The sequence below is a fragment of the Lissotriton vulgaris genome, unplaced genomic scaffold (genome assembly GCF_964263255.1).
Source record: "Lissotriton vulgaris unplaced genomic scaffold, aLisVul1.2 SCAFFOLD_1734, whole genome shotgun sequence".
Classification (NCBI taxonomy): domain Eukaryota; kingdom Metazoa; phylum Chordata; class Amphibia; order Caudata; family Salamandridae; genus Lissotriton; species Lissotriton vulgaris.
This window is the reverse complement of record NW_028246047.1, coordinates 167,194-189,602: the sequence shown is the minus strand read 5'-3', so window position 1 is coordinate 189,602 and position 22,409 is coordinate 167,194. Positions and strand designations below refer to the sequence as shown.

At 48.9% G+C, this 22,409-nt stretch overlaps 1 protein-coding gene across 1 annotated transcript in view; it reads right to left on the bottom strand.

Annotated features, from left to right (window-relative positions):
• SNX30 (sorting nexin family member 30) overlaps nucleotides 1-22,409 on the bottom strand; it is a 187,991-nt gene that overhangs the window by 10,182 nt on the left and 155,400 nt on the right. Inside the window, exons 7-8 of the mRNA XM_086949259.1 lie at nucleotides 16,100-16,186; nucleotides 12,174-12,326 (exon numbers count right to left, since the gene is read on the bottom strand). Coding sequence (XP_086805385.1) covers nucleotides 12,174-12,326; nucleotides 16,100-16,186 — 240 coding nt within the window. The remainder of the gene's footprint in view (nucleotides 1-12,173; nucleotides 12,327-16,099; nucleotides 16,187-22,409) is intronic.

Genomic DNA, 22,409 nt, shown 5'->3' with positions numbered 1-22,409 from the left:
GCTATTGTTTCACGCGCTAGCATACAATTAACGCCTTTTCCAAAAACGCACTCTGACTATACTTCCGACTAGTGGTTGTGAATTAAGATAGGCAGAAACTGAGACCCCACCGTTGGAATTTAGTGAAATTCACATCTTGTGAGCTTCCCTTTACCTAGAGACAATCATTTTTTTCTTGCCTTACGTAGGAGGCCACAGCATTAAATGACATCCCTGATCCACGTCCATGCCAACTTGGTGTACTTCAATTTTAATACAATGGCTGTGCACCATTAACGGTACTAGCTGATTTTGGTACCTGATTCGAGTGAATAGCTAATTGTTTTATTCCCAGCATGCATCTTAACTGTGTTCTCGTTGGCTCTCGTGTCTGTCATGTTGCCAACTTTCCTGACTCATCCCGTCTTTCTGCCGCTCATTATTTTATTTTTCCTTCTGTTGCAATTTATGCAGCTCATTCCTCCAGGTACCATGTATGACGGTGATTTTCCTTTTATCTCAGACTAGTACTCTTATACTTTGCAGTTTTAATTATTGGGCCGCTACCCGTTACTCTACCTGCACCATTCCATTACCTCCTCCCCCATTATAGTACTCGTTGCCCCTGGACATTGGTCTGCTGGTTTCGGTCCGTATGCCGCACCGCAAAGGTAACTGTTTGTTTCTAAGGTAGCCCGAAAAAAGCGCCGCAGCATTCAGTCACATTTATCCTATTTAGCAACCTCGGCTTTCTCTGAAACATGATTTGCGAAAGCACCACCCACGCGATGAAAGCCGATAGGGTCCCTTTATATTCTGCTTTTTGCCGAGTGGTTGTTCGGACTGCCAATTTCGGAACGACGTCACTTCCTCCATCAGGTTTGCTGGAAGGGGAGACCTTGGCCTTGGGGGTTGGTATGCTGGAGGTGTGTCCCGGCCATCTGAGCCGACTGCGCGCCTCTGCTTTGCCTGTAATAGGCAGTGTGCAGCAGCCTACAGCAGCCGACCGATCGGAAACCATGCGAAGTAGGTAAGAAGCAGCAGATTATCGTACTTTTAAAAAACCTTATTTAGCTTGTTAAGAACTATAAATAGTTGCATTGCACGAATGTTAAAAAAAAAAATACCCCTTTTTAAAATGTAATCTCGGGGGCGTTCTTGACATAATTTTTTGTTTTCTCAGCAGGAATTGTACTCGCAGAGGCAAGCGGGTTTATTTCTGTCGTTGCAATCGTATATTTGGCGATTTTGAGGAAAACAGACTAGGTAAGAGCTCGAGTTGTAATCTCCAACCCATTGCCTAATATACTATCCATTAAACTATCGGTGTATTAGTTTCTTATATGACTTTTTACAGTAGTAACTGCACCGGGACAATATTTTTTTTAACCGCACATACCTATCTGCAACTTCTGCTGAGGGTCCCGGCCAGGCGAGCTCCGTATACTCTTGCCGTCTTCCTTCTTCCCCCGGGCTGCGGGGGGCGGGCACTTCCGGCCGGCCGCGCTAGGATTGGCCGGCCGGCCAGTCACGGGGCAGGAGAGACGCAGAAGTGCCGGCAATGCCGGACCAGACTCGGGGGCGTTCCCGGCGTCGCGTGACGTCGGCAAAAGCCAAAGAATGTCGGGAACGCCCCCGTGTCTGGTCCGGCATTGACGGACAGGCCCCTCGTCCAATGGCAAGGCTCCGTTTACGGAGCCAGCCAATGAATGACGAGGGCCGACCCAAAGCACACTACTATTCTCATCAGGTTTTCGCCTGCGCGAAAAAGCTGCGCAGAAAGCGCAGCTTTCGCCAGGCAAAACCTAAAAAGGTGTGCTAAATGACGAGCTTATGTAAAAGGAAATGTCTTTGCCAAGAGCACTTCGGGAATGAAAGTGGGTGGCTTTAAAGACCTGCACCTCCTACACCAATAAGTATCTTTTAGAGTGGTACCTGTGCTGCATGGGACAGTCACAAGCCTCCAGTGCCTCCTCGGACCTCAGACCTGGAGATGTACAGGCTTCTGAGCATCACAGGAGCTCCATGGCCAAACCCCAGCAGCGGCCGCCTGCTGTACCTCCGCAGAGGGGGTCCATCCACCTCAGCAAGGCTTCGCTTATGATTCGCTTATAATTCCCTGATTGATTGATCTGGCGCTTCGGCTGAATGAAGCAAAAGAAGGGAGCTAGAGAGAGAAAAGCGAGGTAAGGAGACACAAAAGGTAACGAAAAAAGGCAAGGCAGCCAGAAGGAAAGATAAAAACGGGTAAAAAGAGGGACAGGTAGGCTAAGCGAGAGGTAGAGTGGTAGGGTGAGTTTTAGAATGAAGGAGCGAGAGTCAGACCTAGGGAGAAGGAATAGTAAAGAGAGGGAGACTAGTAGGGGAGACTGAGGTGTGAAATAAATAGAGTTAAGGTAGAAAGGTAGGCTGGTTACAAAGGGAGAGAGGGAGAGGCAGGCATGGTGGTGAGGGGAGAAACAGAAGCATGGTACGAGAGCACGGAGAGGGAGGTGAAATAGAAAGGTTTGGAAAGGTGCGTCAGGTAAAGAGAGTAGTGAGGTAAACAGAATGCCAGAGAGGGGTAAAGGGTAGACAGAGAATGAGTTGTAGAAGAAAAATATTCAAGTATAGAGTCGGGTACTTTAAAGATGGAGAAGGGAGATAAAAGCAGTCAAAGCGAGAGAGGGCAAAGTAGAGAGAGAGAGAGGTGTGTTAGAGACAGCTCAGGAAGAGGGAATAATAAAGCCAGACGTAGACAGACAGGTGAGGTAGAGGGGAGGTAGAGGGGTGTGTTGAAATAAACGAAGTGCAGAGAGGTGTTACTAAAGAGGAAAAAGGTAGAAGTATTGAGAAAGGAGTAAGGGACTGAAAGAGGTGACGAGAGTGAACAGAGGGAGAACGCGAAGAAGAAGGGGAGAGAACACAGAAGATGAATGGCAGGGCAGAGAGAGCGGTTAGGCAGTGAGCACAAGACAAGGAGTGGGGTACAGAGGGATATGAGGCAGGGAGAGCGAGGAGTGGGGTAGAGAGGCATATGAGGTAGTGAGAGCAAGTAGTGGGGTACAAAGGGATATGAGGCAGTGAGCGCGAGGGACAGACATAGGAGGCAGTGAGCACGAGGAGTAGGGTACAGAGATATATGAGGTCGTGAGAGCGAGGAGTAGGGTACAGAGATAGGAGGCAGTGAGAGCGAGGAGTGGGGTACAGAGGGAAATGAGGCAGCGAGAAAGTAGTGGGGTACAGAGGGATATGAGGCAGAGAGAGCGAGGAATGGGGTACAGAGATATGAGGCAGTGAGAGCGAGGAGTAGGGTACAGAGATATGAGGCAGTGAGAGCGAGGAGTAGGGTACAGAGATATGAGGCAGTGAAGCGAGGAGTGGGGTACAGAGGGATATGAGGCAGAGAGAGCAAGGAATGGGGTACAGAGGGATATGAGGCAGAGGTAGTGAGGGAAAGAAGGATATGAGGCAGCGGGAGCGAGGAATGGGGTATAGAGGGATTTGAGGCAGAGAGAGCGAGGAATGGGGTACGGAGGGATATGAGGCAGTGAGAGCGAGGAATGGGGTACAGAGGGATATGAGGCAGAGAGATGGGAGAGAGAGGAGGGGCAAGTGGTGAATTAGAAGGCAGAGGAAGTGGTAGATAAATGTTAGGTGTAGAGGGCGGGTGAGGTAACAAGCTGATGTGGAAGTAGAGACAATTGAAGGTGTTGTACATAGAGAAGTAGATAGAGAAAAAGAAAAAAATGAATGTGTCCTTATGTAATGTAACTGGTGCTCGCGTGAAGCGCTTCAATACCCTTGTGTCCAGGGCTCGAGTCGGGGTACCCCGCGTGTGGACTGCGTCCCCCCACTTATTTTACCGGGGGGACGCCATCCCCCTGCCAAACAGCTGGACTTCGCTCTTTGGCCTCTCTGGGAAGAGGAGCTCAGCACCTTTTGTGACGTCACTTCCTGTTGTGACGTCACTTCCGGTGACAGAGTCCCCCCACTTCTTTTTTTACGACTTGTGCCCTGCTTGTGTCGATTTCGCGCTATAAATAAAAAAAGAAGAAAAAAAAAGAAATACGGAGAGAGACAGGACAGCTTGTTTTTAATTGTAATTGCCACCAACTGGCTGGGAGGGCGAGGCTTGAGTTTGGGCAGTCCAAACATGCAAACTCAGTTTCTGCTAAGCATTCTCAGCTGCCAGATTTTAGAAAACATTTTTTTCATGCATTATTGACTTCCGACTGTCCCGATCACTTCACCAGGGGGCTCTTAAGAAGATGGGGGTCGCGGGAAACTGCCCAGTTTGACTATGATCTCAAACCACTCTGGGAGAAAAAGCAGTTTATTGACCCTGTAACTTGAATTTACTAAGCCGAGGAGTTTCCTGGCATTGCTACAATGGAGCACAATAGTGTGACCACAAACGGCCGAGGTTGGTAAGCAGTAAATTAGTAAGTAACTCCGGTGTTTGATGCTAGGTATTTGCAACGGATTCTTCTTTAAGCACCATCTGCCATCTAGCGGCAGCCTAGATAACTACGCCAATATTTCTTTAAAAAACTGGAAGCATTCATTGGCTGTAAAGCAGCCCTCATGCAATCAAGCAAACAACCCGTCTCTTCAGGGACGTTGAGTGAGTTGCAGGAGCCTCTGTGACAAACATCAAGCTGCAGCTGTCACAAGTGACCTGTTCTTTTTCAACACCAATCTACTCCAGATTCCTTTGCACTGCACAGAACAGGAAGGAGGTCTAACAATGCCCTTAAAGCTGCCTGGAGAGGATATCCGGTCTTCAACCCAATTCTAGACCTCAATGCTCCACAACCGTCTGCACGGAGTGCCATTTGGCTGCTTTACATATCTCCTGCAGGAGTATACTCCCTTGACAAACTGCGTCTCCTACCTATATGTATTGTAATTGCATTTATATAGCGCTTACTACCCCTGACGAGGCGTCAAAGCGCTTTTTCGGCGAGTAGCACGCTACTCCGGAACCCATAAAGGATTAGTGTAATATCGTAGTGCATGGTTTTGAAAACAGGACATGCGCAGTATTGATTGATCATGTTTTTTCTCATTGGCAACAAACACAAGTAGTTGTATCTTTAGTTGTTGGTAAAGCACTGCCAGGCGCAGCCACTTCATTGCTGCTTTTGACGGACAACGGCCGTCGCGTGCACTACCTTTGTAGTGCTGCGCACGTCCGTTGGCCTTTGCGGCCGCGCCCGCTCAATAAAACGTACCGCACTGGCGCGGAACACTCGAAACAGTTAAGGGGTGAAACCCCTATTATTCCTGTGGCGCATTGTGACAGGGCGCCACTGGACAGAGACTGGACCTCACAAACACTCATGCAAATGGAACGATGAACAGCCCTTGCTTTCACTACAGACCATTCACACCAGGACCCAATACCAATTAACAGTAGACTGAGTTTCCAAGCTGTAGTCTCCCTCCCGGGGGGGAGGGGGGGGGGGGGATGAATGTACTACTTTTCCTACTTTCCTCATTGTGTTCCGATTCTAACTTTCTATTTACGTATTATCAGCTTTGGCTCCTTAGCTAACCATTGTCAGCGGTGTGCTATGTCGTCTGCGAGAAGAAAACATTCCAATTACCATTTTCTTGTTCTAATGCTTCTTGCTGGTCAGTGTTTCAATATGTTCAGATCAGGGCTGCACTGGCTACCGGGCAGTTTGGAATGCTGCCGAGCTCCTGCATGATTTTACTGCAGTGGGAGCTGATTTCGTCCATGGAGACCTGCGTGTGTTTCCAAATACTGAAAGCAAAAAGAATTTCGTTTAGTTCACGCAGGTCCCCATTAACGAAATCAGCCCCCAGCTCAGCAGCATTCCAAACTGCCCGGTAGCCAGTCCGGCCCTGGTTCAGATGACCACATTGTACAGCTTAGTGGTAGCATGATCCTGAAATGTGTGAGCTGGTTGAACGCATGACCTTGCATAGAGGTTGAAATGAAGAGGTACCTAGCATCCACTCTTCCTCGCCCTCTTTCTCAGTTCCCTCTCTGAGGTCTTCACCAGGGCCAATTCCGTGGCTTATGTACTGAGGTTTTCAGGCGACCTGGATGCCAAGCCCTCATTGCTTCAGTGGTTTCACTCTACTTTTTGCATACTTCTATCCACTTACAATCCGATTTTATTTTGTTTTTTAATGGCTTGTTGGGGCCCTGTCCTCTACTCTGTTTGGAAACCAGAATCCTTTTAGCATGAACGTCTCTCCCAAGGGACACGCTTAGTTGTTGGAGGGGAATTTTTCTCTAGGGTAAACTGTGTTTCCAATTAAAGACTGTATTAGAGCGTCTATTTTGCACTGTTTATCCCCATCTTAAAGTTAATCAGGGTTCTAGGATAGACTTTCTTGTCAAGTCCTACAGAGAATTTGATGCAGCGTTGAATCCTTTTTATTCCCTAATCCTCAACACTGCAGCACACCTGTGAGTAAGCCAACCTTGTGGGTGCCTTGGTCGAAACGACTCAACAGGAGTTTACGGGTGTAATTTATCTCATCTCCTGCCTGGCCTCCAGCAGAAGTGTAGCGGTTGCCACAAAAAACACATTTCTGGGTCAGTAAAATAAAGTAACTGTCAAAGAGGTAATGTCTTTGTCTACACAAGCTTTGTCTCTAGCAAAACGTCACATATTGTCACCGTAATTACTGGCATACAGTTTTTACAGCAGCCATCTTACTGAAAGTTTAAGTGTTACATAATTATGTGAGTAAGTATAGACAATACCAATCATCTCAAGCGTGATAGCTGAATCCATAATCAATTACATGACGGTCTAGATGAATATCCTCTTATAAGCGCTATTTTAATCATGCATGGAGTCCTCCGAGCTATTGTTGAAACAGAGTATACAAGTCCAGTTGTGATTGCCCACATAAATGCATGTTTCACGAGAAAGTTTAGGTCACAAGAATCTTATTTGATAGAGGAGCGAAGGATTTCTCCAGCGCGGCACCAAAAAAAGATATTTTTCATACATAGGGGTATATTGAACTTGAAATTCGTTGGGTCATTGAAGAGGATTTTGACTCTTGGCAATGGCCCACCATTAAATAGGTTATGCCTGTGTACTCTGGAATGTTGCCTTAGGGTGTGGCTACTAGGAAATGTTGCCATTGATAAACCTTTTATCCTTGGTATTTCAGAGGTTATAAGATTTGCTAAGTTAGGACCGAGCTGCAGTTCTATCTCAGTTGGCAATTTTGTAAGGTTGTAGGGAAGGAAGGGTGCTTGCAGTAGATCCCACGCAAACCTGGCTTAATGGGCACGTGGAGCACGATTCCTTTGGGAAATGATTATTGGTTATTTTAGTAAAAACTGCCATGTTTGATTTTTACTCCTTTTAGGAATGTGTTGCGACTCCACCAGGAATATATTTTCTTTCTCTGAATTCCTGAACTGGTCATCGAACCTCTCAACCTTAGCACCTTCCTTGAAGGAGGACTTTGCCAGACTTCTGCGCCAGACTTCAGACTACTGCACCAGGCTTCAGACTTCTATTCTGCGCCAGGCTTCAGGCTTCTATTCTGCGCCAGGCTTCAGGCTTCTATTCTGCGCCAGGCTTCAGGCTTCTCTTCTGCGCCAGGCTTCAGGCTTCTCTTCTGCGCCAGGCTTCAGGCTTCTATTCTGCGCCAGGCTTCTATTCTGCGCCAGGCTTCAGGCTTCTATTCTGCGCCAGGCTTCAGGCTTCTATTCTGCGCCAGGCTTCAGGCTTCTATTCTGCGCCAGGCTTCAGACTTCTAGTCTGCGCCAGGCTTCAGACTTCTAGTCTGCGCCAGGCTTCAGACTTCTATTCTGCGCCAGGCTTCAGACTTCTATTCTGCGCCAGGCTTCAGACTTCTATTCTGCGCCAGGCTTCAGACTTCTATTCTGCGCCAGGCTTCAGACTTCTATTCTGCGCCAGGCTTCAGACTTCTATTCTGCGCCAGGCTTCAGACTTCTATTCTGCGCCAGGATTCAGACTTCTATTCTGCGCCAGGATTCAGACTTCTATTCTGCGCCAGGATTCAGACTTCTATTCTGCGCCAGGATTCAGACTTCTATTCTGTGCCAGACTTCAGACTTCTATGCCAGACTTCAGACTTCTATGCCAGACTTCAGACTTCTATGCCAGACTTCAGACTTCTTCATTGAATTACATGCCACATTATTCCATCGAGGGTCCTGGAAATAAGCTCCCGTCTTACACAGAACAAGCATCTACTTCTTATCTACTGGAAGAGGTCTGACTCAAAATATTATGGCAGCCTCGGTCCGCAAAGATAGGATAAGGAGGCAAATATTGCTTTAAAAAATTGAGTATTTTTCACGTGAATAATCCTCCACCCCCCACACCCAAAACAAACAAAAAAACTACAAACACAATAAGATACACACCATGTGTTCACAAACCACAAGGAGAAGCTTATTTTTTGGCTACTCTTAAGGTCTCAAAAGTATTGCAGAAAACTTAAAGGCTGTCTCCAAATGTATCCATTAGTTTTGAAAGATTAATACATTAAACAATGTGTAGAATCTGCGCAAGTCTTGGAACGTACAAGGTGCTGACCAAGCATCTGAGTGCCGCAGAATTTAGAAGGCACCCTTGGAGTTTTGGTTGACATATAGAGGAACCAACAATACAAACAAGTCACTTACCTTCGGTTACCCTCTTTTTGGTGTATAGTCTAACCGCAGATTCCTCACCTTTAGAATATTCCCCAGGTGCCAGACTAGATCCAGCTGCTTTTATTAGCATACTCCCACAAGCCACTAGATGGCACTGTGCTGCTTTGCGATTGCCATGTACCTCCTGGAAGTGACAGGGCAAAGCCGCATATAAGCACAACCCCCTATGAGCAGATAACATCTTCTTGCTTGATCCGTGCCCTGTGACGCGGAGCTTAAAACAATCGTTGCTACTAGCATGCAGTTCTCTAACTTGGGATTCTTTTAGATGGGGGTGGGGAGAGGAGTTGGCCTAGAGGCTAGAGCGGTCGACCTAGAGTCTCGGCAAGGACGCTGAACATCCTGTGATTCTGGGCAAATCACAATCTCCCCGTGCCTAACAAAAATGAATGTCTTCATGTAACGCAACTTGTGCTATGTAAAGCGCTCTGATACCCGATACCTTTGGGTCAAGTTCGCGCTATATAAAACTCTGTAAAATAAAATACATTTTAAAAAAATATTGTAAAAAGGGGCCACTTCACCGAAAGGGGTGGCAGGAGAGCAGTGAACAATATGCTGCGTGATTGAGAATGCACAGGCAAGAGTATTGACGATTAAGTAACCTGTTCTGATGGATACCCCTGACCACAGCCCCCCCCCCCCCGACCCCCACCTTTAAAATCTACAGCAAAGCAGTCCCTTCCAAACCCGGAGGGTCTGAGGAGTAGATCCAGACATAACAGATTTGCACGATCGAACAGGGGAAATGCCCTTTCGATCAGACCTGGTTGTCAAGACAGTACTGCTTTGTGAACAAGTGCACCGAAATCCATGCTGCAGACAGACAAATGTCAAGGACAGACACCCAGCAAGCCAACGCAGCTTGCATCTCTTAAATTAGAATAGTCAGGTGCTCCTCTGAGAGCTGCCCTGGTGTGTTAGGAGTGGTGGGGTAGAAAGCAACAGTAGGGCATAGCCATGCAAATGATTTGGAGGACTCACCTGTCAGATGTGATGGATCACCAGCCCAGGAGAAAGCGCTGGATCCTGCCTCCCACTAGAGGCAGATTCAAGCAGCCCTTCCCGACAGTCAGTATTATCAAGGCCAACACAAACCAGATATTTGGCTGCATCTTTACTATCTTGAATGGTCTGGCCAGTGATTTTCCAAAGTCTTCCGAGACTGCAGCAATATCTCACTGGCCATGTCCTACACGGCATGCGAATATCGGGCAAATAAGCAGACTGCACTGTCTGCCCTCAATGCTAGGCTAGCCGAAGAGAACATTTGTTTACCCGAACGCCTCAATCCTTAGACTCCGTGTCCGGGGAGTTGCAGGGAATGAATTGGGGTTTATCTTGCCCTTGGAAGAAAGAACAACCAGACTCTCTGAGTCCGATGTTCAGTGAGGAATTCACCGCTGCCTGGCACCGGTCTGTGACATACGGCCAACTGACTATTCATGGTGGGCAAGAACAGGGCTTTGATCAGACACCCATTAAGAAGTCAGTGATGAAGTCATTAAATGGGAGCAAAGTCTCAGATGTAGATGGCCAAAGTTAAAAGATTTTGGTAAAGACATCTCTCTTGACCTCAATGGAGGGCAGTTGTAGGTTCAAGAACTAAGAGCTTGTCAAATTACCACAGTAAATAAGCACTCTATTCCACTAGAGGTCAAAAAGCGAGTTAATCCCTCTCTCAAGGGCAGTACCAAACCCACCAACCTCTCGTAAGTCCTTGCAAAAATTGTCATGGTCATAATGAGGGTTCAAATTATTCACATCCCAACCATCATCATTTCTAGTTGGTGTCAAGCTTTGATCGGAACAGGAACAAAAAGACAATGGAGCCTCTGAGGTGCATCCGCGTAAGTGGGAGCCTCGGATAAGACTCTGGTTTGTGGTGACCAGCTGCCCATAAGTGATTTTGGTTCAGAAAAGGGGGTGGTGATGAACAGAGTGTCTGAATTAAGCAGACCACTCTTACCCAGTCCAAAGATCAGGGCTTGATCCATCACCGTTTTTTAGCTCACTGCACCATCCCAGCTCGAAACCTGGCTACATGCAAATTAGTCTGTTCCTGTCCCAGTGCATGATGGGAACAGGGCAAACCAAACTACCAAGCCAATTCTTATACTGGGAAGGAAACAAGCTACCAGGGACCGGTTTCTGGCATTTCAGCCGTCTTCGGCCCGGCTTGCTTGAATCCTGATGGTGCAATGAGCAAGGGACTCACATCTGAGTATACCCTTCCACGCTTATGGTGGACAAAATGATTCAGAAAAGGGGGGTGGTGATGAACAGAGTGTCTGAATTAAGCAGACCACTCTTACCCAGTCCAAAGATCAGGGCTTGATCCATCACCGTTTTTTAGTTCACTGCACCATCCCAGCTCAGAATAAGTGATTTTGGAGCATGACTGGGTCATGGCGAAGCTGGTTTGGGTCGGCTCTTGAGCCAGCACCAGATTTGGCACAGAAGTTGGAGGGGCTGCTATAGGCGTGAAGCAAGGGTCGAATTCTGCACTTGATACGGCACACAGCTTATGACCGGTTCAAGAGGGTCCGATGGCGCGGAGGACAGATCCACCAGTGGTAATCCAACAGAGAGCCACTGTGGATCCGTGGGTCCCGAGGGCACACCAGAGCAAGTAGAACATTACCAAATAAATGCAGCTTGTCCTCCTTAAAGGCCTTGATCTACTGTGGTGGCGCCGATGGCTTGGCGAATTAATGATGCATCAGGATCAACTGTGAAATAGGTTCTGCAACTGGAGATTAGGACTGACCCAGTGAGACCTTTGTGCCTTTTTTTTTTAAGCTAGAGAGTGGTGGGATGGGGTTGAATTCCTCTTTGCTTTCTTGTGTTTTTATTTGGACTTAGACTTACAAGAGAACTCTGACTGTGAAGACTTCTCGTGGGAGCGACCTGGGGAGCAGCTGCAGAAGGTTCACGCTCTTTACTTGGAGCAGGAGCCGGACTTGCATGATGCCCATGACTAGTTGTTGTGTTCAGCGACATACAGCTTCTCTTTGCCATCTCAGATCGCCGTCTGTTGCATGAGGGCGCAATCACTGCACAACTGAGTCGCGCCCTGAGCACAAACAATAAAGACACACCGCATGCAGCTCCATGACAGACATTTTTTCCCTGCAGTCGGGGCATGGCATAAAACCTAAAGATTTAGGGGGGGACATTGTTCCCTTGCACACTGGATTTCGGTTTTGGAGTCAGCAGAAGGCTGACTAAAGAGAGAGCAGAGCTCCAGATCCGCGTTTGAAGTCATGGAAAGAAATTATTTGACGTCAGCGCACAAGGGTCGATCATATGTGCAGTTTAGCCCAATCACTTGTAGGGTGGTTTGGAGTAAACGATGGGCAGCAAGGCACCACTTAGCAGAACACAGGAGTATAGCTGAGAAAAGCTTCCGGATCCAGTCTGGTGCCTGGGAATATTCGAACATTGAGGAATCTGTGGCTGGAAGTATCCACCAGGATTAGGCCTCACACACTGTCCATGTTGCCTATTTACAACACCGCCTCACCTTTTCATAATACTGGATGTTTTTGTCTGCCATGCCCATGAGCAGCTGCTTGAAGTCCTGCCTCTTGTTGTTCTGCCATCTTTCCATATCTGCCTTCAGGTCAGCATTGAAACACTCCACTCTGTCCTGACACTTTTCCACATCTGTTGGCACCTAGATAGCAGAAGGAAGCTTTAAAACAAGGGAAACCGTGACAGAAAACAGCTCAAATGATTGCATTTTGACATTCTAGGCAGGGTTCAGTTTCAGCAAAATTCGTAATATACAGTAAGCCGCGTGCACACAGCATTCAGAAACTCTTGTTTCGGAGTAAGTGCAAGCATTTGAATCTGCACAGTTGTGATCACCTCCGACCAACTCCTCACATCACTCAACCAAAACCCTCCCACCCTCTCATCGGACCCAAACCAAGCGGCCACCAATCTCAAACAATGGATCACCCACAGTGCTGACGAATTAGCACCCCTGAAAAAGCACCAGATCAAACCAGGCAGCAAAAAGGCTCCTGGTTCAACGATGACCTTAAAAAAATCCAAGAAGCTATGCCGCACCCTGGAGAAAACATGGAGAAAAAAACCCAACCACCGACAACATGGCCACCCTCAAGGCAGCCACCCGCAAACACCACCAACTGATTCGATCCACCAAGAAATCAACATTCAAGGATCGCCTCGACAACAACGCCCACAACAGCAAGGAACTTTTCAACATCGTCAAAGAATTCACCAACCCCACCGCAGCATCTAATGACATCACTCCTTCCCAAGACCTCTGCGATGCGTTATCCGCCTTCTTCTACAACAAAATTGCCGACATTCACAACAGCTTCGAGAACACTCCCAGCGATCAACCCTCCCCACCCCCCTCAGATCCTACACCGCCAACCAACAACCTCAGCGCCTGGAACCCAATCACCACTGAAGACACCATCCACCTAATGAACTCAATCCACTCTGGCTCGCCAACCGACCCCTGCCCCCACCACATCTTCAACAAAGCCGACACCATCATCGCACCCCATCTCCGTGATGTCATCAACTGCTCGTTCAACTCGGCCACCTTCCCAGAAAGCTGGAAACATGCCGAACTCAGCGCCCTCTTGAAGAAACCCACAGCAGACCCCTCCGAACTTAAAAACTACCGACCCATATCCCTCCTGCCTTTCCCCGCCAAAGTCATTGAGAAAGCCGTCAACAGCCAGCTCGCCGCCTTCCTCGAATCCAACAACTCCCTCGATCCCTCTCAATCCAGATTTCGAGCCAAACAGCACCGAAACAGCCCTCATTGCAGCAACAGACGACATCCGAACACTACTGGATAACGGAGATACAGCGGCCCTCATTCTATTCGACCTCTCCGCCGCCTTCGACACAGTCTGCCACAGCACCCTTATACAACGCCTCAGCAACATCGGCATACAAGGAAAAGCCTTGGACTGGATCATCTCATTCCTCGCCGGGAGAACTCAAAGAGTCCGACTTCCCCCATTCAACTCAGAGGCCACTGAAGTCATCCGTGGAGTACCACAAGGATCATCACTTAGTCCCACCCTCTTCAACGTTTACATGAGCCCACTCGCATCCATCGTGGGCCAACACAACCTCGTCTCTTACACCGACGACACCCAGTTAATCCTTTCCCTCACCAAAGACCCCAACACCGCCAAAACCAATCTTCACGAAGGCATGAAAGAAGTAGCCGAATGGATGAAACATAGCCGCCTAAAACTCAACTCGGACAAAACTGAGGTGCTCATCCTAGGATCTTCCCCCTCTGCCTGGGACGACTCTTGGTGGCCTTCCGCTCTGGGCACAGGGCACAGCACCCACAGACCACGCACGTAACCTTAGCTTCATCCTAGACTCCTCTCTCTCGATGTCCAGACAAGTCAACGCAGTCTCATCCTCCTGCTTCAACGTACTTCGCATTCTCAAAAAGATCTTCCGCTGGATCCCCCTCGAAACAAGAAAGACTGTCACCCACGCACTGGTCACGAGTCGACTGGATTATGGTAACACTATACGCCGGAATCACAGCAAAATTACAGAAAAAAATCCAACGCATCCAAAACGCATCAGCGAGACTCATATTGGACATCCCTCGCCAAGATCACATCTCCAGACACCTAAAAGACCTCCACTGGCTTCCCGTCAACAAGAGAATTACGTTCCGTCTTCTCACCCACGCACACAAGGCCATCTATAATCTGGGACCTGAAAGCCTCAACACTCGACTGTCCTTCTACACACCCACCCGCCAACTAAGATCGTCCAATCAAGCCCTCGCCGCAGTCCCGCACATCCGAAAATCCACCATGGGTGGCAGATCCTTCTTCCTGGCTGCCAAGACCTGGAACTCACTCCCCACTCACCTCCGCCTTACTCAAAACCACATCTCCTTCAGAAAAGAACTTAAAACCTGGCTATTCGACAAATAATGAACCCCAAGCGCCTTGAGACCCTCTGGCTGAGTAGTGCGCTTTATAAATGCCCGAACTTGAACTTGAAGAACTGGATGCCTACATCTGCTGTGACCAGCAAGCCATGGTCGTGAATCCAGATTGGACCACCAAAGTCATTCCACCTACCAAGCTTGATTGAGCACGATTAAACGGGGTAATATATGAACACCTTTTATTTGCAGCATTTTGAAGTGGCGCAATTAGGAATGCAAGCTCTACAACAAAAAGACAAACTGCAAATTCTTTAAATCAATAAATGGGCAACTTGGCCCCTGAGGCACTATGAAAATGCAGAGAGCTGGGTGAGATGCAGCTGCTTCTGACTGACTGGCTTTGTCGTAGTTCTACCCTTAACTGCTTCTCTTGCACCTTTGTTTGACATTTTGGGGTGTTTTCTTAGATTCCCTGATGTGCACAAACATATATTTTTTTATTTCCTTCAGTTTCTATTCAATATACACCTGCAATTGTGACAACTATGGGGCGTGACAAAGCCCAATATTTTTTTCAGGTTCCATTTTTGAAAAAAACGATCTCGTATACAACCAATTATTCAGCCATTCAGAAGCAGTGTCGCCAAAATGTTAAATCTGTCAGGTGCTGATATCCAATTACCACACAAATCGAAGAGAGTGCCTGAGCAATGGATAGAATCAGTATTTTTAGGTATTTTTCAAACCACGGAAGGTAAATTGGCAAAACCAGAAAAATGCACTGAAGATTGGTGCATTGCACCTGCAAATGTGGTAAACTCCATTTCAAAATGTGGAATTCTTGTACAAAAAAAAATCATATGGAAGAAGGAATGATATAGCACCAGTTAGCTACCCCCCCATACAACCTGGCCAAAATCTAGCAAAAAAGACCTTTGCCAAAATGTATTCTGGATAGTATTGTGAAGATAGCATAAATTAAGCGGATAGCCCCCTCAACCTTCACTCCATTTCTGTAATTCAAGTGTTACTTAAAATTAAGGAACCAGCCGAAGCAGGTGCCACCTTGTAAATTCCCTGCATCTGTGGTCCACAAGAAGACAAACTGTTCTCCTCACCACTCAATACTCGAGATTACTCATTTGTGCAAGAACTTCCCTGGAGGTACACAGACTTATCGACAGTCCAGTTAGGTATATATTTGCAGGATAACAATGTGGATTTTTGCTCTCATGTGCAAGAGGGTTCACAAGAAAGACGAGCATAACAGAATGTTAATGACAAATACAAATAAATTAGCAAATTTGTCTTCAACCAAAAGGTGTCTATACTGTCAAAATAGCAATGTATCTGCCAGAAGAAAGCTATCTCAGCAGAAGGAAGCTAGCTCAGCAGAAGGAAGCTAGCTCAGAAGAATTAAGCCAAATCAGATTCAGCTAAACGTTGCAGAAGACATGCATGCCACTTCCTCAGACAAAGTCCAGTTTCTCCATAAAATTACCGGCACCTTGGAATGTTGGATCAATACTAACCCCAGCACGTTCTTCCCGTTTCAAAGCTGCAGCTTCCAACTTTGCTTCGTACTCTGCTTGGACTTGATCTCGTTTCTTCAAAACATTCTAGGAAACAATGCAAGAGAAACAGTGTGAACATTGGAAACCATGTGCCTGGCATGCAACACTAACCTTGTGCCCGGCATGCCACACAAACCTTGTGCCCGGTGTGAGAAGTTGGCCCGATATGCAACGTTCGCTATTCTAGCGACCGCTATGTATCGTTCCAACGACCCTTATGGTGTTTGGTTGTAAGTCAACCTATAGACCAGCTATCCTAGTAGCGTGGATACGAGCAGTCTAAGGCTAAAGACTCGAGAGGGCGTGTTAAGCCAGCTGTTTACCACACATGTACCCCTTGAACACCCAGTGAAAGGACACCACACAAGTGTTATGAAAATAAACAGTATATTTATTAAGAATCACAACAGCCCTGTACTCTTTATGAGGACAGGGTACTAAGCACAAACCAAATCTCTTTAGTAAATACTTCAAGTGCACAGTTTAAAACAAGTGTCCGGGGACACGGAAAGGTTAAGGCAAGTCGGAAGCGAGGGACTCGGGACCCTAGAGTAAGGAGGCTATGCAGGCACTGAAATGCCGAGTTACCTAGCCACGAGGGCTGCGGCTGCACAAGTCTTACAGGCGTCGGGGTCTTCGCTGACGAGCCAGGAGCCGGAAGAAAAAGGAGTTGCTGGCCGGCGACCAGTGCTGAACAGTTCGTAGAGATCCAAGCCTGGATCGGAGATTGATGAAACCTGAAAGCAGAGGGGACCAAGTTCGTACTACTAGCCAGTAGTCAGAGGGTACCAGGAAGGCACCGGTTGGCCGTCACCTCGACCAGGTGAGTGGGCGACGCTAGGCTCTGCAGTCTCTCGGACCAGGAGGCGTTGTCGGCGACCACGGTGGAGGTGCGAGCTGTCCCACGACGGATGTCGCTGTCGGCGTCTTGAGTGGACCAGGAGGGTCCGGGGTGCTTCTCGGAAAGATGGAAGCAAGGGCCAGTCTGGAGCAACCAGACCGGCAGTGATGATTCTCGGATGTCGTCACAGAAGGGCACAAGCCAGCGGCTAGTGACCAGACAACGTGCTGAGCAGCGAGCAGAAGGGCCCCACGCAGATCGTGGAGATGCTGGGAGACTGCACTTCGGTGCTGGAGCGGCTCAGGGTCGGGGCTTCTCGGACCCCAGAGCACTCACCAGAGAGTTACCTCGATGGTCGTGCTGGTTTTTAAGAGCGTGCAGGTTCTGATGATGGCCGGTCCCTCGAGGTCTCGTCGCACCCACAGATCACAGCTGAGCTGATGACGTGGGTAGAGGTCAGAGGTGCCAGGGAAGCCGGTTCTCGTCGAGCTGGGCCGTCGGATTCCTTGAGGAAGGACTTACAGCAAACCGCAGAGTTCTTAGATGGTGCCCGCTGATGCAGGGTGACTACTCCTTAGCCACAAGGGAGAAATCTTTGAGAAGAGTCTTGAAGTCCTTTCGTAGAAAGTATTCTTGATTCAAAGATGATCTAATTTGGAAGGGTCCCCGCTCCGGCCTTTATCCTAAAGAAAGGGGTGGGTACATGACTAGGTCCTGCCCTAAGGGTGGGACCAGGAAGGGGGGTAGTTACACCCCTCTCCCCTGCCGGACTTTCCCCAGGCCAGGGCTGTCGCCCCTGGAACTGGTTCTAACCGGCAGATGCGTAGTGAGCACCGGGGTGCCACTCCGCAGTCACCTTCTCGCAAAAGCCCTACCTACCCAGAATACACAAACCCTGTCTGGGACGGTGCGAACACCGCCCTTGACAGGAAACCCTTTGTCCAAGCGCTCCTCGCTGGAAGGACTCCCAGCAGCAGGAGGTCAGACTCGTGTCTGTGGTGGCAGCATCCATTTTGTGGAGCTGAGGCTTTCGTTAACTTTAACCGGGGTTCACAGTTACGTACATGTCGTGTCCCTCTAGAAGGGCGGAATGCTAACCTCGTCGCCAGAGTTGGTGAGAGGGCAGCATCCCGATTCGTATGACACCTTACTCGACATGCCTTGATAACGCGACACCGAAGTTACCGATGTGGTACGCGTTATCATGGAACAGCTATTGGGTCTTGATTCCGCAAGCTGCAGCCGGGCTCGGCTCGGGCCTGAACCTAACTCACACGAGCCCATGCACTCTGCCTTCAGGATTGTCAAGGCCTGCCATAGGAGTGACTGATAGGAACTCGAGTGTCCATTGTATGGTTAGATATAGGGCTACTATATCTAAAGCAAAGCGTGATTACACGACTTCGCCCCAGCTGTCGTGCAGCCAGTTGTGTCAAATTTACGAGGCCAGCCAGGGGTGGCATAATACATGCTGCAGCCCATGGCGGCCCTGGGTACACCTATGCCCTGAGTTACAGGGTCTGATAAGGTGGCCCAGTACCAATTGGTAAATGCACCTAGGGTACATATCGGAATTTAGAGAGAGAACAGCCAGGCTGTGGGTCTGATTGGCAGGCCCACAGCCAGAGAAAGTCGTAAACCAGTGAAACAAAAGCAAAAAATCTGGGTGATCATAGGATTGCAGACCCTACTCTCCTACATGACCCCCCCCCCTAAACGTCGGAACAACTAGCTAACCTTGACCAGGTGAGTCTTCTTGTTCTAAGTGGAAATATCTGGAGAGCCCATCGGCATTGCCATGATCAGTACCAGGTCTGTGTTCCACTGTGAAGTCCATCCCCTGTAGGGAAATGGACCACCTAAGCAGTTTGGGGTTTTCACCCTTCATCTGATTTAGCCACAAGAGGGGCTTATGGTCGGTCTGAATCTTGAAGTGAGTGCCAAACAAGTATGGCCTCAGCTTCTTCAGGGCCCAAACCACAGCAAAGGCCTCCCTCTCAATAGCTGACCAATTTTTCTCTCTAGGGGTTAGCCGTCTGCTTATAAAAGCAATGGGCTGGTCTTGACCATCAAAATTCAGTTGAGAAAGAACAGCTCCCACACCCAACTCAGAAGCATCTGTTTGGACAATGAATGGTTTGGAGTAGTCCGGACTCTTGAGGATAGGCGCCGTGCACATGGCCTGCTTTAGGTCATCGAATGCTTTTTGACAGCTCGCTGTCCACTGAACCTTTTTTGGCATTTTCTTACTTGTCAGTTCATTTAATGGTGTCACGATGGAACCATAGTTCCTGACAAACTTCCTGTAGTAACCAGTCAGGCCCAAGAAAGCTCGAACCTGAGTCTGGGTGGTTGGAGGAGCCCAGTCCCTGATTGACTGTATCTTGCTCTCCAGTGGCTGAACCTGGCCTCCACCTACAAGGTGGCCCAGGTATACAACCTGTGTCTGCCCTATCTGGCACTTGGTGGCCTTGATAGTGAGGCCTGCTGCTTGCAGCGCCTCCAATGTCTTCCGCAGGTGGACCAGGTGATCCTCCCAGGTGGAGCTAAAGACAGCGATATCGTCAAGATACGCCGCACAGAAGTCATCCAGCCCAGTAAGGACTTGATTCACCAACCGTTGGAAGGTGGCAGGTGCATTTTTCAGACCAAAGGGCATCACCACGAACTGATAATGCCCACCAGGGGTTGAAAATGCGGTTTTAGGCTTGGCGTCCTCAGCTAACCTGATTTGCCAATACCCAGCTGTCAGGTCAAACGTACTTAGGTAGTTGGCCGAAGCCAATCTATCGATAAGCTCGTCTGCCCTTGGTATTGGGTGGGCGTCAGTCTTAGTGACTGCATTGAGACCCCTGTAGTCTACGCAGAACCTCATCTCTCTCTTACCACCCTGGGTGTGAGGTTTCGGCACTAGAACTACGGGACTAGCCCAAGGGCTATCCGAGGGTTCAATGACTCCCAGCTCCAACATTTTCTGCACTTCACTCTTGATGCAGTCTCTAACGTGATCAGGCTGCCGGTAGATTTTACTCTTCACGGGCAAGCTGTCACCAGTGTCAACCTCATGGGTACACCAATCGGTCTGGCTGGGTGTTAGAGAAAACATATGTCTGAACGACTGAAGAACCTGTTTACAGTCGCTCTGTTGATGTTCGGAGAGGCTGCCACAAAAGACAACACCATCTACCGATCCATCGTCAGGATTCTGAGTGAGCAGGTCGGGGAGAGGGTCACTCTCCTCCTCCTGTCCCTCATCTAGGGCCATGAGCAAACTCATGTCCTTCCTGTCGACATATGCCTTGAGCCTGTTGACATGAAGCACCCTGTGGGGGCTCCGGGGAGTTCCCAGGTCAACCAGGTAGGTGACCTCTCCCTTTTTCTCCAGGATGGTGTAGGGCCCGGACCATTTGTCCTTGAGTGCTGCTGGGGCCACTGGCTCCAACACCCACACCTTCTGTCCGGGCTGATAAACAGTCAAGACAGCCTTTTGGTCATGCCAAGCTTTTTGGAGTTCTTGGCTGGCCTTAAGGTTTTCAGATGCCTTTTCCATGTACTCAGCCATCCGCGAGCGGAGGCCGAGCACATAGTCCACTATGTTGGTTGCAGGCTTTTTGAGAGGTCTCTCCCATCCTTCCTTCACCAAACACAGGGGTCCTCTTACAGGATGCCCGTACAAAAGTTCAAAAGGGCTGTAGCCAACCCCCTTCTGTGGGACTTCTCTGTAGGCGAACAAGAGGCAGGGGATCAGGACGTCCCATCTACGCCGAAGCTTTTCCGGTAGTCCATGAATCATCCCTTTTAGGGTCCTGTTGAATCTCTCAACAAGCCCATTGCATTGTGGATGATAGGGTGTAGTGAACTTGTAGTTGACACCACATTCCTTCCACATAGCAGTTAAGTAGCTCGACATAAAGTTTGCACCTCTGTCGGAGACGACCTCCTTAGGGAAGCCCACTCTGGAGAACACTCCAACTAGGGCTCTTGCCACAACAGGTGCTGTAGTGGTCCTAAGGGGAATAGCTTCAGGATACCTGGTGGCATGATCCACTACCACCAGTATAAACTTGTGCCCTGATGCTGTCGGTGGTTCCATGGGACCGACGATGTCGATCCCCACCCGTTCAAAGGGCACCCCCACCACAGGCATTGGTATAAGGGGGGCCTTTGTCGTGCCACCTGACTTACCACTGGCCTGGCAAGTGACACAGGAGCGGCAAAACTCCTTGGTATCTTCGTTCATGTGAGGCCAGTGAAAGTGTGAGACAAGCCTGTCCCACGTTTTCGTCTGGCCTAAGTGACCTGCTAAGGGAATCTCGTGGGCCAAGGTAAGTAGGAAACCACGCTGAGACAAGGGGACGACCAGCCTCCTGGTCATGCCAGGCTTGGGGTCTCTCGACTCAGTGTACAGGAGTCCATCTTCCCAGTATACCTTGTGGGTACCTGTGGCGTTCCCAGCAGCCTCAGCAGCAGCCTGCTGTCTGAGGGGTTCAAGAGAAGGGCAGTCTAACTGGTCCTTCCCCAGATCTTCCCTTGAGGGTCCCCCTGAGCCCAAGAATTCAACTTGATCAAGTTCGAACTCTCTCGGCTCAGTTTCCCTCAATTCCTGTAGGTCAGCCTCCTCTGAGACTTGATCCTCGACCTGGGGCAAGGGGGAAGGCGCAGCCTTAACCCTACTGCTCTTTTTCTTGGGAGGTGTCTGGTCCGTTGTTCCAGGATCCAGCACCTGTTCAGTGGGGCATTTCTTGACCTGCGACCTAGTCACAGCGAACACATGTGCTGGCAAACCTAACATTTCCATGTGAGTCCGGTGCTCCACTTCTGACCATTGTGACGACTCCAAATCATTGCCCAACAAACAATCCACTGGGAGGTCTGGACTAACTACAACCTTCTTTTGGCCAGTTACCCCTCCCCAGGAGAAAGCTACAATTGCCATACTGTGATTGGTAGTGACATTGCTTGCATTGGTCACCAGGAATTCTGTACCTGGCATGATCTGTCCAGGGTCCACAAAGTTAGGCGTCACCATGGTGACGCTGGCACAAGTGTCCCTATAGGCCTGAGCCATCTTTCCATTTATGAAAGGCGTCTGTCTGTATTTGCCCAAGGTATTGGGGCTTACGTCAGGGGACACGTCCACGTCCCCTGTACTGACAAGGACAGCCTGAGTGAGCGTTCCAACTAAGTTGTCACGCCCCTTAGAACCCAGGGTTAACCCTACTAAACCCTTGGGAGGCGCACTACCACTGCTGACTGTACTAGGGGGCACAGGTGCCTTAGGGGCTGCAGTGGCAGGAGTCTGCCCTCCTCCTTTCTTGGTGCACTCACTAAACCAGTGAGATTTACTTTTACAGTACTGGCACCATCGTTTGGATTGGCCTTCTTTCTTCTTTTGGGGAGCCTGACCCCCACCCTCTTTGGGTTGTT